Here is a 15821-nt window from a genome sequence, read left to right on the forward strand (position 1 = left end):
ACAGCAACATTTTCTGCATTTAAGAAAAATGTTTAGAGCTGAATATCTGAAGTCTGGATAGACCAATAGTGTAACATGTTGATATCTGTGTGTAGCATGGCATTTCTATTATTAAATATGCTAGTTGATGTGTCCTCATACAATGATTTGTAGGTTTGTGTTGGGCTTGGGCAGTATACTGCACTACTTACTTTCAGCTTTTCAGAATAATAAACACTAGAAGCTCACAAAATGTTTAGAAAAGTAATATTCTCAAACCTTTTTATCTTGTTAAACAGAGAAAAATAACTGTACACCTTTTGAATTCAACTTGTTCGCAGCCACAGAGTACTTATGTGGCTTAATTGCCTCGTTAACTCATCATAATACACACTTCATCCAAACTCGACAGAAACAAAATAAAAATCATCTAAACCACCTTGGTTACTCTTGCTAGTAACCTAGTTGGTAAGTCCACTATTTCAACAATCACCATCTCCATCAGCTCCCCGACTGAGCTCTGGTGGTGCTGGCTGTGCACTGCATACAATGACTTTAATAGAGAGAGGAGCACCTGGATTTATGATGGTATTGACAAACATACCTTCAGGATTTCTGAATACTATGGTATACTGTAAAACAGTGACACTGCCCAAGCGTAGTTTGTATGACATTTAACAAATTTCCACCCCACAAATGACATTACTAACATGGTTACAAACTTCACCTGAAGTTATATAACGTAGGTTAAGTCTTCACTCTTTATTCTTCTTCCTTCTTTACTCCCATCAGTGCGTTGGTCACATGATCACAGCCTTCCTGTCACAATATCACAAAATATCACAAAATAACATGACCAATGTGTTGAAATTTTTAGAAACTTAACAGGTAAACAAACCATTTTTGAGCTTTTTGAAATAAATATTATAGATCTGGGGTTTTTAAAGTTTTGATAGTTGAGTGCCATTTTAGGGAGCGAGCATTGATTAAGGGCCACACAGTAAAAGTGCACACAAACTGACTTTTATGGCCTGTCTATGAAATATTATACTATGACATTTTTATGACATACTAGACTACAACTCTTTTCTTAACCTTTTTATGACATTTTCGATGACATGCTAACACTTAACAAAAACTATACCAATCGACAGTGATATAGCCTACATACATTTTATTTTTCCACATTTAAATAAAATTGAAATAATGAAAAAGAGAGACAGCAAAGTGTTTGACATTGATCGTACCCACATGCAGCAGTCAAGCAAGAGCTTCTGCTGGGGTATGGAAACACCACTTGGACAAACCACACACAGAACTGCAGTACAGTGTTGTAATAATAATGGCAGTCTGTGCAAGTTAATTTATGATTAGGTTTACATTTGCTAGATATTGTTGATCGGCAGTGCACAACAAAAAATAAATAAATCTATTTTGGCCATTTTGAGCATATCTGAATATTGTAGAGGCAGTGTCCCCTTATATACAATATAATTAGTCCCTGAGAGGAATGTAATGACATCATGTCCCAACAGAAAGCAAATGTCTAACTATCATGTAACATCATGTTAACACCAGAGCTCTCTGTCCATGCTGACTCCATTATATATGCACCTCTGTTACTTCATGTAAACAAACAATGTAGCCATCAGCTGTGCGCTCAAGATCAGGCTGGAGATATAAACACTTAAAAAATGGGTGAGCAGCCGACTTGCTGTCTTTCTACATTTGTGATGTTACTTTTTAAATCAGAAATCACAGGGTTTATTTTGTGATATTTTCTGGAAATAACATTCAGCTTCCCAGCAATCTCCCCCCAGGCACCTGACACGGTATTTAGGTTTATGTCATGAAAAAAATAAGGCTTTCATATAAATAATTCCTCATTTCAACTTCATGAATCAGACGGTCCTCATCTGTTGCAGCTCTTTCAAAGCGAGCAGCAGATATAAATAGAAACACAGCGTCTGTCAGGACAGCTCTTTTGTCAGCTTCAGATTCAAAATGTTGTCATATTGGTGTAGTTTTAGTTTGTTTAAGAGAACAACTTTTTCCTGTCTGCTGTTATCTTCCCAAAATGTAAAAAAACAGAGACAGTTGCATGTGCTGCTCCACCCTCGCTGAAATGTGATCTCTCTTATGTTGACAACACCGGCTGCCTTGCCACGGCAGTGAATTACACATGACTTGTATAGTTGCTCCATTAGTAAATTTAAGAACATGATATTATATTAATTGCGCATCATATTACTTATTACTAATTCAATCTGAGATGAATTTGTGACTCAGGCTACTTTTAAAATTGCCAGAACATGACATAATGACAAATTCTGGTTCAGCTGGTTTGTATATATCAAACCTGTACACCGGGGCGGACCGGCAGAACCTGAAATTGACCCAACTTTACTGTATACAGTAACTGCATAAGGTAAAGGTAAATAAATAAATCTACCTTGTACTTTGTACCTTGTATATGAAACCAGAATTGATCTTGTTTTTCAACTTAAACTTTAACTAGACCAAAAGATTTACATTTTTTGTAACTTATCAACACTAGACTGTAATTGATCTTGGGGAAAAGAAAATTTAGAGAGGAGGAAGCAAATATTTTGGATCCTATTTGTCTGTCCGTTTTGTAAAAATAATCCAAGTCAGCAAACCCCTGCAAGTTTAAAACAGCTATATTACTATTAACCTTTCCTCATAACTTCCCATAATCTTGAATGACATGATCATAAATAAATGGATAAAACAATGCCATTTTGCCCAGAACGGGTGTGTTCAGGTTCGGCAGGCTGAACTCTGAACAAACTATGGATTTTCCTCCCACCTCGACTGCTCTCTGTTTTCTTCCTCCTGATTTTCTCCCCTTCAAGTCATGCTGTGTCAGCTGTCAAAAATAACTCATTTGGGGCATTAAACAATTTGCCGTGATTTACAGCAGCGCTGGAAGCCCTTCGCCTCGTTCGCTAGAACAGCCCAGGAGCACGCTGTGATCCACCAAGGCTTGATTTGTCCTTTTGAGCTGCGGCTCCTCTCTCATTTTTGATGTGTTTTGTCAGTCTCTCTCTCTCGTCGACTGTCTGCAGCCAGGTGATAAAAATCAGTAATCTTATTTTGAACTCCCTTTGAATTAAGCCTTTGAGACATTCGTCAGCAGTGTAAGCCAATGGGGGAATCGATAAGGGTATCTCTTGTGCATCCAGGCGGGCTACAGTGGAAAGGGAGCTGGGCTTTGTGTGAGACAGGAAGGAATGAAGGTGTTACTTTACGGGGGCAATCTGGTCACTTCTAAAACATTCTCACACTTACAGTATAATGCACCCTTAAATCCCACCCATGCAGTTGGTCTAATGTGTTTTGAGTTGATTGCTCTGGATATAAAAAAGGGGAATTTCGGCCACTGTCTTTCCTCGTAACTCTGTTTTGGAAGCACTTTTTAACTCCTACTCAAGCCAAAGACGAGTTCTTTTGTTAAATTTCCATCTCTGAAAGAAAAGCTCAGAAACGAATTGGCTGTTTGCTCCCTTGTTGATGTTAATATTACTCAGAGGGAAAGTAAATACAAAGCTGTGACAGGTTAGTTTTCCCCCGATGCATTCACATCTGCGTTCCTGCAGACTTTACCGCTGCATTATCTCATAGTGATTTCACTGATAAGCCAAATCCCCATCTTTCCTTTGCTTTAGCCACTTGACGTTTGCTCTGATTGTATGCGCGCTTGGCCCCGGCGCAGGCAGAGATGGGCTGCCTGCTTTCATTTGGTAAGCGTTGACTGAGAGTCGATACATTCGCAGTGGGTGAGGGATAGAGTGAGGGACCCTGTCAGCGAGGGGAAAATAAATAAAATAAAAAACACCACCAACAACAACAATGCAGTCCTGGAAGGTGCAGCGGGGTGGGGCGGCTCAGCCAGGCTCTGATAGAGGGCTGCGGTCGCATGAATGGATGTGATGCCAAATGACTGGTGATGCTGGAGTCTTATAGAGTAACTTTCATCTTTCCCTGTGGGCTCCTTTCTAAACACACATCCCTCAAAGACTTCAGGTGTAGGGACTGGTAATAAAGCAGAGACACTACAGGTGAAAATACATTTTTTATGCACTGCTTAATTTTTGATATTTTGGGCAATTTGCTTACATTTTCTTTCAGACTAACAGAAAAAAAATATCTAAAATAGATATTTAGGTGTAGTTTTTAGTTGAGATTTCTCTTCTGGAAATTCAGGCAAGAAGCGCAAATTTTATAATTTCATCACAGGTCAACATTTTGAAAGTGATACAAGGACCCCCCCCCCCAGTTATTTAAGATTTGGATTTCTGTAATTTTATTACGATTGTAAAATTGTAAAATTATAGACAATTACACATTTTTATCGAAATGATTTTTTTTCTCATACTCTGAGCCAGAAATCTCCCAAATGATTTTGATCTAAATTCCAAGGATTTTTACAGAGAGGCTTTTTTCATGTATCATTCATAGCCTGCTTTATATACAGTAACATTTCATTCCTGAAATCATAGCGAAAATTGATTTTTTTTTTCATGGCTGTTGACTGTATTTTCTGATTTATAGAGTGAGACAAAGAGATATCTGTAATCCTCTCAGTAAAACCTATGACTCTATGTCAACAAAATGAAATAATAATTTTGAACCAGGCTGTATCCAGAATTTAGACTTCTGTTCTGGAAATGTACACTGAAAGAAGAGAAGTGTTGGACCAATGTTATTAAAATACTTTCATCAGTAACACACTACAGAATTACTTTTTTCCAAACTTCATTAAAAAGTTCATAAACAAAACTTATTTAAGACAAATGTACTTTAATAATTTGATTGCTTTTAAATCAAACATTTGAATCAATGCAGCTTAAATTTACGGCAAGTCAATTTAAAGTTTCTAGTTCTGCCATCTTGCTGTAATTGTTTGCTTTACCCAAAGGTGAAATGCTTCTTATTTACAACCTAATAATATGGCTTCAGGAAAGGCAATTTTTGTAGTAAGTGGTGTGTTATTTTAGTTTGTTAAATATAATTAAATCACTGTCTTGGAAATGTAATTTTCAAGTTGGCTGGAAAAAAAACCTTATAGCTAATGGGTTTTTTTAAAGCTTTGTTAAAAAGACAAAAATACACACATTGAACAAATTTGCACAAAATGCACAAGTCACAGGACCAATTTGTTGTATTTTTTCTATTTTGTGCATAGTTTTGGCATATATTTAATTAGATAATGCCTCATTTGCATATGTAAACTTAACATTTCAGATTTTTTTTAATACACAAAGATAAGTGTCATAATATGAGCATTCAGCTGGGGAATTTTCATACTGAATCTATTAAAAAGTAAAAAGTGTTACCCTTTCACTTGTAGTGTGATCCCCTGGAGCTGAAATAATAATATAATAATGATAATCTTTATATATATATATATAGCACTTTTCAAGCTTGAGCACAAAGTGCGTCACAAATAAAAAGGTTAACAGAATAAAATAATATATCATGTAGCCCCTCCCGTGCCCCCTTATGACATAGCCAAAATTAAGAACATAAAGAACTTTAAAGCACAAATAATAAAATAGCAATGTGTAAAAAAAACAAAACGAAAATATGTGAATAAAATTTCACAAATAAGTAAGTAAAATGTGGAAATGGAGAATAAACCTAATTTAAGCAGATAAAAAAATAAGATTAGAAAAAATAACCGTATGTATAAGCAATAGATTTGGAATATGCCACTTTGAATAAATGGATTTTTACTTTTTAACATAACACAGCGACAATAAAGAGACATAGATGTTCCAACACATGCAGCAAGAGTAAATGTCTTGTTTTTCTGTAGCAAGGAAAAATAACAGAAACATCAGCTTCCTGTCAGAGGAACTTGTAACCCTTTTTACTGTTTACACAGACGGCAGCAGCACAGCCTTCATAGTAGTTAAATGTTAATGACCCCAGCCAACCTTGCACGGCTACCTCTGCTGCCAAAGGGATCTCAAAAAGACCTATAGTGCCGCACATGATCACAAATACAAATATTTCTCTGATACTGGAGGCACTTTGATGTGGAACCTGTGCAGCACTCTCAACATAAATACACAAAACCGCGCAAATACCCCCCTCCGGTCTCTGCGTCCACCTCTTTTTTATCTGTCGTCGCTCCGTGGTTCTGAACACCCACCCACCCACACACACACACACACACACACATACACACACGCATACACACACTCTCACACACACACACTCCAGCTCACACATTCACACATGTACTACATGCTGAAGTTGTAATGCACAGAGATAGATTTGCAGTTAATGGATTTCTCGCAGTGTTATCCTGCTTCACTCGAAGGCAAAATACAGCCTTATATAATATAGCAGAGGCCAATTAGAGCGGGATTGTACCGTCACTGGAAAGCCTCCACAGAGGTCAGTCCTTGAGATCGGCATTCGAGGTGAGATGTGCGGAATGGAAACGTGAAGTCAGCCATTACTCTTGTCCTGCCACTGGCCTTGTGTGATATAGGATGATGGTGGCTTGACCTACACATCATCCACAGAGTACAGAGAATTACACACACAGAGCTGTGCTGATCTACTTTAATGTTCCACTTTTTGGGGCTTAATCATTAACTAGCCTTGAGTTACCCGCATGACACAGCAAGAATCACTTCTCCTGCTGTATAATTATACCATCATTTCCTCACATTGTATTGAATCAAGCCTTTTATTTATGGCACCAGTAGCCACCTTAATGTGTATGGGACTGTTTTTTTATAATTTTTGTTTTTGTAGAAGCGCGTTTTTCTTTTAATTCTTTTAGAGTGCAGTGGTGTAATGTAACAAAATAATCATACTTTGTTACACATTTTTGGCAGTATCTGTACTTGAGATTTTCTATTTTTGTCAACTATCATGTTTACGTCACTTAATTTTCTAAATAAAATGTATACTTTTACTCTGCTGTAATGCCCCTAAGCATTTCTGTTACTTACTACAAAATAAGAAAGGAAGGAAGGGAGGAAGGAACAAATAACTGAAGGAGGATTTTTGTTCTTAAAATCCATTTAAGTTGTTAAAGAAAAGGACCTTATTTTTCTTCAAGTGTAGTGCAAGCTTAATTTTTAAGGTGGTATTGTTACCAAGAATTAAACTTCATATTTTTTTCAAATAGCGTTCTATTAACAGCATTTACTTTTACTTTTACCTTCAACACTTTAATATTATAAAATTACTTTTGACAGCAAAGTACAATAATTACCAGATATTTTGGACATTAACTCAATTTATGTTCTAATAGGAGAATTAAAAATCTACCAAAGTAATTTTCTGGTAAGATATCTGCACTTTTACCCAAAATATGTCTTTCAGGTATCCACCACTGGTAGACTGTAAGCAGCTGGGAAACATAATTAGGCGGCCAGAAAAAAAGATTATTCTTGCATTTATTTATTCTATTTATCACCTAGAAAAGTGCACATTTTGAATAACATGGCTTTCTCATGGTATTAGAGATACTCTTTGTATCGCTGCAGTAATGCTTTAACTCCATACCAATGTTTCACTTCCTTGATAAATCCATGATACTTAATAATTAATAATATAAAATATTTCTTTTCATAATTTGAAGACATTAAGTTTTGATGTCCTCCTCTAAGGCTCTGCAACCACCAAAGCATTTTTTTTTCCCCCAGCTGAAAACACCAGGCACTGGGAGTGCTGGGAGTGCTGGGAGTGCTGGGAATGCTTCAAAGCACTTTGAAGGCGCAGCATTTTTTCAGCAGAGACACTTTTGTTGCATCTGGTTGCTTTGATATGAATATCAGCTAGGGATGCACAATATTGGATTTTTTGCCAGTATCGACGTAAAAACTAATTTTGCTGATAACTGATGCTGATATCTATATATCCACTATTTTCCTCACCTAATTTTAGTGATCATCAAGTCTCTGCTGTTGTTATATTTTGCATACTCCTAATGTGATGGCAGATGGAGACATGAAACACAGTGCTTTCCAATGTATGCAATATACATTCATTTTTTCAAAATAAGAAAAAATACTCCAACTTAGGGTTGATGTTTTGCACATTTTTACTTTATCAATAAAAAAAATCAATGAATAGAAATATCTATTTGTGATATTGACATAAATCAGCATGTTGGTTGATTTTGATATGATTTGGGTTCATGAGAGGCGACATATAATATACACTGTATACAGTTGGTCTTTCTGTATTTGTCCTGCATCCTCCATTGTGATTGGACAGCTTTTTTAAAAGTGACCATGATGGGAGCAAAATTTTCCAAATGTTGAATAAATCTTGCCACTCAGGAAAAAAAAAAAAAACAACAAAAAAACAACAGCCAAATTGGCAGCGCATGGCTAGAATAAGTGTTTAGCACCTTGTCACACTGCTGGTTTGTAGCATAGCATAAATGCAAATGCAATGGACGCTGGAAACAACAGCCCCAAAAAACTGCAGAAATAAGTGCAGGCTGAATGTGGCCTGACAGACAAAATCCAGGGTAAAATTAGTTGGGGGATGCAGAGTGGTTGGGGAGTAACTAGATACTCCCCAACTAGTGTTATGTAATTAAATAAATATATAACAAATAACAAAGTAAATGGAAATGGAACTCGTTGCCAAGGTTGCCCAATAGCGATCAGCCCTAAATGTATATACATAAGTGATTATTAAATTACAATTACCAAGCAAGATGTTGACAAAGGGGTTAGGTCTGGAAACATTCTCTTCTGTAAAAACATTATGTGTAGAATATTACATTTATTCTGTTGCTTCGCATCTCTTTGTCATGCAAGAATGCCTTCAGCACATCCGTTGGGACAAATTTGAGAGCAGTATCATCAAGGGTAGGATGGTTTACCAGCAACCATCTCTACAGCCAGACAGCCTCCATTCATTTGTCAGTTATGTGCTGAAATTTCGAGCATTGTTTTTGTTTGGTTCTCTCGTTTGAATTTGCACCACCTCTCGTCTGCCAAACAAATCAATGCACATTGCTCCAAGCAGCCCCATGCCTGCGACCGGCTGACCTTGTCAAGGAGGGCAACGATGTCATTGGACAAGAACGCCTTTCAGCACTAAAAATTCAACAATATTTTCCTTCTGAAATCAATAAAAGGGCTCCAACATTACTGCACAATTTAAAGCTTGTTCACGCTGCCTGTTTTGAATTGATGTCTTTAGGACTTTTACAGCCAGGCCATTAAAACATTATTTAGAAAACTGAATATGAAGAAGTCAAATGTAAATAAGTTGCATTATTTTGATGAAGTAATGAAAACAGTTAAATCAAAACTAAAGGTGACAGGACTTTGCAGTCCATCCGTGGTACTCCCTGCTCGAGGATCTGAGGCGTCAGAATTAGTAACTTCTTCTAAATCTCTACTCAAAACATATCTGCAAACCGTTCATTTCAAACACGTCATATAATAATATCATAATTGTCATCACGCATTGTACTCTTTTATTTTTGTTTTATTTGAATAGTCTGATTTTATATACCTCAGTGCAGTCCTTTGGGCACTGAGCTTTCAACTTTGCTTAAAGATGTTGTTTGTTTGTTTTATTGTTAGGGTTGCTGTTTCTTTGTTTTTCTTGAAATTCCCTGATTTATTTTGATAAAACCTGCATTTTTTAAAATCTGGGATCGAATTTGTAAAGCACTTTGTAACTTTGTTCCTAAATTATTATTATCATTATTATTATTAGTAGTAGTAGTAGTAGTAGTAGTAGTATTCTAAGTATTATTATTAGTAGTATTAATTATGTGACGAGATTTGTAAAGCACTTTGTAACTTTGTTTTGAAAGTATTATTATATTTTATTTCATTTATTTTTTTTAAGTAATTTATCATCTTTAACCTATCACATTTTAAAAGTAACCTTCCCAACATTTGTAGTCCTATAAAATCTCATTGCTGTGAGCACATAGTAATAATTGAGTATGGCTTAGATTAGCATGAGTTCACTCTTCCATTTCCTCTGTTCCAGCTCCTCCTCATCTCATTGAGAAACCCCAAGACGTCCAGAAGCTCATTGATGACTCGTTGGTGTGGGAGTGTAAAGCCACGGGGAAGCCGAAGCCTTCTTACAGATGGATGAAAAATGGAGAGAACCTGGAATCTACAGAGGTGAGATCTGCCAAGCACCAGCATGTCTTTAGAACTGAAGATAAAGTTCTGCTTCCAGGGTTAGATTTAAGACAGCAGCTTTAGCACAGATGCTCATCCTCTGCGCAACAATGTACTGTACTTCCAAAGCTTTATTGTGCCGTTTGTTCAAGCTTTACTGACTAATTACCATGCATTATTGTCTTCTTCATTACAACATGGTGCCTCCTGTGCAGCAATACATTATGTTATCCACGTCTGCAAAACAGCATTTGTTTCAAAGGACTGAGACTGTGTCTGCTGTGCTTTGCTGTGCTAAGAGACTCAACTGTAAACAGGCCAAGTATCTCATGTTAGTCTGGGAAGCACAGTGATGTAAGAGCTGCTCTAATCTTCTCTTAAATCTGTCTTTGCCAAGTGCGGTTATTAATCATGTGCCACCAAAAATGAAAAAGTAGGATTCTCTATAGAAACACTGTATATCCTACTTTCATTCTCGCTCCCCGCCCTGGCGGAGTTCCCATTATGGGTACAACTATTAGAGATGAGCCTGTTGTGGCTCCAGCCAGCCTACTTATACATCTAACTTTAACTCTGTTGTATGCATTTGCAAAAATAGGATTCATCATATTGGATTATTATATCGGATCCTTTAGCCAGGTTGTTTGGGAAAGATTGATTGGACACTCTGGCACAGCTTGCGCTTGATAAATAAACAGGCATTATGTTAATTTGCTTCATTATGCAAAAAAGGCGACAGACACACCAGAGGATATCGATCAGCACTTGAATGTTCTACATGTGGTTAGAATGAACCCAGTCTGTTGTTGAATTACTGGAGGCAACACAGCACAGCAAAGCATCTTTCTCATAAAAAAAGAAAACAAAAACAACACACGTTTGGCTTTTTATCAGGGAAGAATAATCAACAATCTGTTTAGCCAATGGCTGAAGTTATTATTAAATCGCCAGTAAGGTAACACTCTAGTGTTTGTTTGTTTAAAAAAAAAAACAACGCAGACCATCTGTTTTTATGTGTAAAAAAAGAGGTTTTGTTTCTCTTATTGTTAGGCAGGTTTAAAACAGTAAATAATTGGGGCACTGTAATGGCCAAATTCTAATGCATGAATGTTTTTTCAGTGCAGCTTTTCTGCTGCTCCTTTCTCGTTTCATTATGAACTGAATACATACGAATAAAAACACTTAAAACAAGAAAAGAGCACTGGACACAGCCACTCCAATTTCCAACAAATGCCCCACAGTATGTTTCGGAAGATATGATATAATTGTGATATTGAATGTGTTTTGTTTTTTTTTAAACATTAATATTTTTTAAATCATTTTCTCTTTATAAGTTTGTTCAAAACACAGGAACTGAAGTGATAAATATGTGTAAACCACACCCAAAACACACTTAAATGAATCAAAAATAAATCAAAAACTATGAATCCTTCTTAAAAAAAGAAAAAAATCCTCACTTATTTACATACATATACATGCAAACACATATGCACGAACACATGAATAAATAAATAAATTAACAAATTAATTAATGCATATTGAATAAATATGGCTATGGCTTTTTTTTGCATCTATTTTTACTGATATTCAAAAAACTGGAAGCTAACGCATGCTGTGTATTGAGATGGCGTGTTTGTAATCCCATATACGATGGGCCAGACTGGCATGAGACATAAATAAAAACTAACTAACTAACTGAGTAACTTAACTAAATAACAAACTAACTTGAATAATGGAATAGTGGAATTGCCCCCTCCAACTCCCTTACAGTCAAGATGGAGGTGAAAATAGCAAAAAATATTGATGTATTCATCTTGTATAGTGCCTAGCTTTAGAAGATCATAAAATAAAGGGTATGAAATTAATCTGCAGATGGTCCAGTTCCAAATGAGAAAAAACTCTTCTATGGATGTCAGTTTTTGAGCTGTATCGAAGGCCAAAATGTGAGTGACTAGGTAAGGTTTGTTGTTTTTAGTCAGACAGTTTCCGGGAAACTTGTGGCCCCAACTACTCGTTAAAAGGAATGAGGAGTCAGCTGTCTGTGATGATATAAAACAGTCAATAAATAATAATAATGATGTTCATAATAATAATGATAAATAAAAATTATACATTTTATTTAGGGCACCTTTCAAAGCACAGAAGGATACCGTACAAAACACTGTTAAAAACAAGCAGCAATGCATCCAAATAAATAAAATAATATCAAATTAAATTAAATTAAATTTGACCTAAACTAAGCACATCTTTCAACATTATGAATCACCACAACCACCAGGTCCTTAAGCAATAATTCATAAAGGTGCACAAAAAATATTAGGCTGATTGGTCCAGTAGTTTGCCAGATTAGCTGCAGACAGATTGATATAAACATACCCCCCCACACACACACACACACACACACACACACACACACACACACACACACACACACACACACATAGAAACACATCCAAACACATGATGCCTTCCACACTCACAGCTGGCTAAATAATAAATATCCTGAAAAATAAGAGAACCTACTAGCACACCTTGCCACTCGGCCATCTGGATTCAAAGCAATGAAAGTGTGATTAAAGGTTACAATGGCTGTGTTGATTTTTGTGCAGCAGATTTCCCCGTAACATAAATATAATAAATAGATATATTCAGAATGCATGGGTGAATGGATTAATCAGCAAAGGTGTTACATTGTTCGAAATGCCACCATTAACCACAGCGGCTTAATGAGTGGAAGAGGGAAAGGTCAATGATGGAGGGAGCAGTGGGGGGAGGATGCACCATTTGTTGTTATTTATTACAGTGAATCAATTGAGACCTTTCTGACTGTATAGTTCACTGGAACGTATTTCTGCTGACAGTTTTATAACTTTGAGCAGCGGAATATGGAGCAATCGATACGTTAAAATAATAAAGATATGGGCCATAACTGCTGTTGGAAAAATTGACTATACAGCACAGTGGGTTTCTAGAGAGTCATGATATATATATAGCTGAGTATATGTGCATTCAATTATTCAATGTCAGTCATATCAAATATTTAAGAACCCCAACTATTCCTAGTGTTTCTCTCTAATAATAGTACCTTTCGGACTGGTTCTACAATCACCGGACTCTTTGTTGGACTGCTAGTTGACATGCTGCTGTGTTGTAACAGTATGACTATTTCAGATGCAGCCCTTATAGAGTATGAGACTGCTGGTATTACAGGTGTAGCTCTATATCACTGGTCTGTGTCAAGAAAGCAATGGTTTATTGGAATGCTTGTTTTGTTATGGCTGTTTTCATCTCAAGGACCTCACTCTCTTCTGCTTTATTGACAATGGCTGCAGGATTAAGTGGATGTGCAATTAAAGGGAAACTCCAGCGTGAAACAGGATTAGGTCCGTTTAAAGGAGTGAGGGACCACCACACAGCTGGCTTACAGTAGTGCACTTGAACTGAGGTTGTTCCTGTTAGGACTGTAATGGTAAAGCCTTTGATTTAAGCAGTGGATGATTAGTGCTGGAAAATATATAGACTTGAGTACTGTACTTCTGAGGTACTAGTTTGCCCGCTCAGTAGGCATATCTCCAATTTTTTACTACTTTATGCAAGCCGTCTTTCTAACTTTATAACTCTAAGCCTCCTGACATTTCACCAGGGTAAAAAGTATTTGATGATTTTGGTATTTAAGTATGATAAACTGAAACAAGCTATAATAACTTGTAGGACAAACTCTAAAAAATGCTAGGAAAGGAAATATTTTTACACCGTCTTTATCAACCCTTTGAAACCTGGAACGACATCACTTTTCTTGTGCTGCTTTCAGACGCCTTTCAAAAGTATTTAAACCTTAGAGCACTGAGCAAATTGGTGTGATTTCTTTTGAAAACACAGGGAAAAAAGGCAATGAGCAACTTGTTAAGAAACATTCCATAGATTACAAGATAATAGCAGATTTAGAAAAATATATTTTACAAAGTTAGTGAAAATGTCTAGGGGAAAAAAGTAGGGAAAAACTGTTTTAACTACAACTATTTAGATTTCTATAATAACATATTTTGAATAATGTATTTTTATAATCTTGAAGCCCTTTTTCCACTTATTAAAAACTTTTTTGTGCTAGTTTTCAGGAAATTTTTCTGTTCTTTTTAAAAAATAACAATTTCTTGTAAATTTCTGGGTCATTTTTCCTTATGATTTTCTTCTTTACAGCTGTAAAATTTGCATAATTCTCCTGAAGTCTCCCAGTAATTAGTGATTCTGAGAAACATAACTGTTGACAGCAATCAAACCCCAGATACTCACTTTTCTAAACCATAAAAGTCATCCCTTCCATCCATCCATTCTCTTACATGTTTGTGCAGTTTTATATCAAACGAATCAGCCCAGTGTTGTTGGCAAATGACATTGCCAATCATTTTCCTTCAGCATAAGGCGTACAGATGGTCCCCCCAGGTCCCTGCATGAAAAACTGCTGATTTGAGAGGAACGTCATGCTTAATTAATAGCAGCCGTAAACGGGAGTGCTTTCCATGCACAGACTGATATACGCCACCATTTGCCTCCCTTGCCAGCAGGGATATTCGCCCCTGCACATCCAGAGCTGCAGAGCGTTATGGAAATTCAGGCACAACCTGCTCAAACACAGGATTAGTTTGTGATCTTTCAGTGAGGACAGTCTCCCTTTTCATGTGACAGTACCTTAATCCCCTGCGACTGGAGTTCAGGCCGCTCAGACACCCCTATGGAAATGGGCTGTAATGACATTACGGGTGAGCCTGAGGAAAACACAGGAGATGGGGGGGGGGGGCAGAGCCTAACACGGTTGCATAGAGATGTATGAAAACTGCTCAAGGATTTAATGCTGTAGTGGAGGTCTTGAGTGAGAACCCGAGTTCAGAGAGATAAACTTATATTGAGGATTAAATGTCCAACAGATGCACTGATCCAACTGAGTTTTTAGTTCATCAGGCCCAGCCGTCCGTAAATAGATCTTAATTTGATGGCTCAGTGACGAGCGAGATTTCTCCCGCCGGCGGGCAAAAAAAAAACGATAGTCCAGACAGATGAAGAGGAGGTACAGCTTGACCATGTACACAGCACTTAGTATGTATGGGGCATACCGATCAGAAAAGCAATTTTCACAATGCATTATACCTCAGATGTTACGATATTCCTTCCTCCTCTTATCCCCTCCTCTGGCTGAAGGGGAAACAGGCCCTGTGGTGCAGTTGCAGATATAAATAGGGCATGGTTTTATTTCACTCTCATAAACATGCAGATTGATTAGGGTCATTTTCTGCTAGCCTGCCTCCATCCACCCAAGCCTTTCCCTCCATTAGTGATGAAAACCTAGATTTATTGCCACGTCTGTCACTTCCAGACCATAATTCACTGGCCCACTGGCTGGCTGTTTTTATGTAGATGAGCACTGGGAATAAGGCATATTAAAGTCATGTGTCTCTGTGTCCATAGGAGCGTGTGCAGGTTGGCAACGGAGCATTGTCAATCAGTCGTCTGACCCTGTCCGACACAGGAATGTACCAGTGCGTGGCCGGGAATAAGCATGGCGAAGTCTACTCCAATGCAGAGCTCAGAGTAATAGGTAAGGCTTGGTGTGTGCATACGGTGTGTGTGTGTGTTGGCATGGAGAGGTGTGCACAAGCATACAGTGGTTGGTATTTGTGCTCAAGTTTGCGT

The 15821-nt window shown here is 37.1% G+C and overlaps 1 protein-coding gene across 5 annotated transcripts in view; it reads left to right on the plus strand.

Moving 5' to 3' along the window:
• cntn4 (contactin 4) overlaps window positions 1-15821 on the plus strand; it is a 275881-nt gene that overhangs the window by 197198 nt on the left and 62862 nt on the right. For all 5 annotated transcript variants that reach the window (XM_088083789.1, XM_088083787.1, XM_088083798.1 and 2 more), the window contains 2 exons: window positions 9997-10136; window positions 15597-15726. In XM_088083789.1, coding sequence (XP_087939915.1) covers window positions 9997-10136; window positions 15597-15726 — 270 coding nt within the window. The remainder of the gene's footprint in view (window positions 1-9996; window positions 10137-15596; window positions 15727-15821) is intronic.

Source organism: Plectropomus leopardus, chromosome 2 (genome assembly GCF_026936395.1).
Source record: "Plectropomus leopardus strain MGB_pleo_1.0 chromosome 2, ASM2693639v1, whole genome shotgun sequence".
NCBI classification, from domain to species: Eukaryota; Metazoa; Chordata; class Actinopteri; order Perciformes; family Serranidae; genus Plectropomus; species Plectropomus leopardus.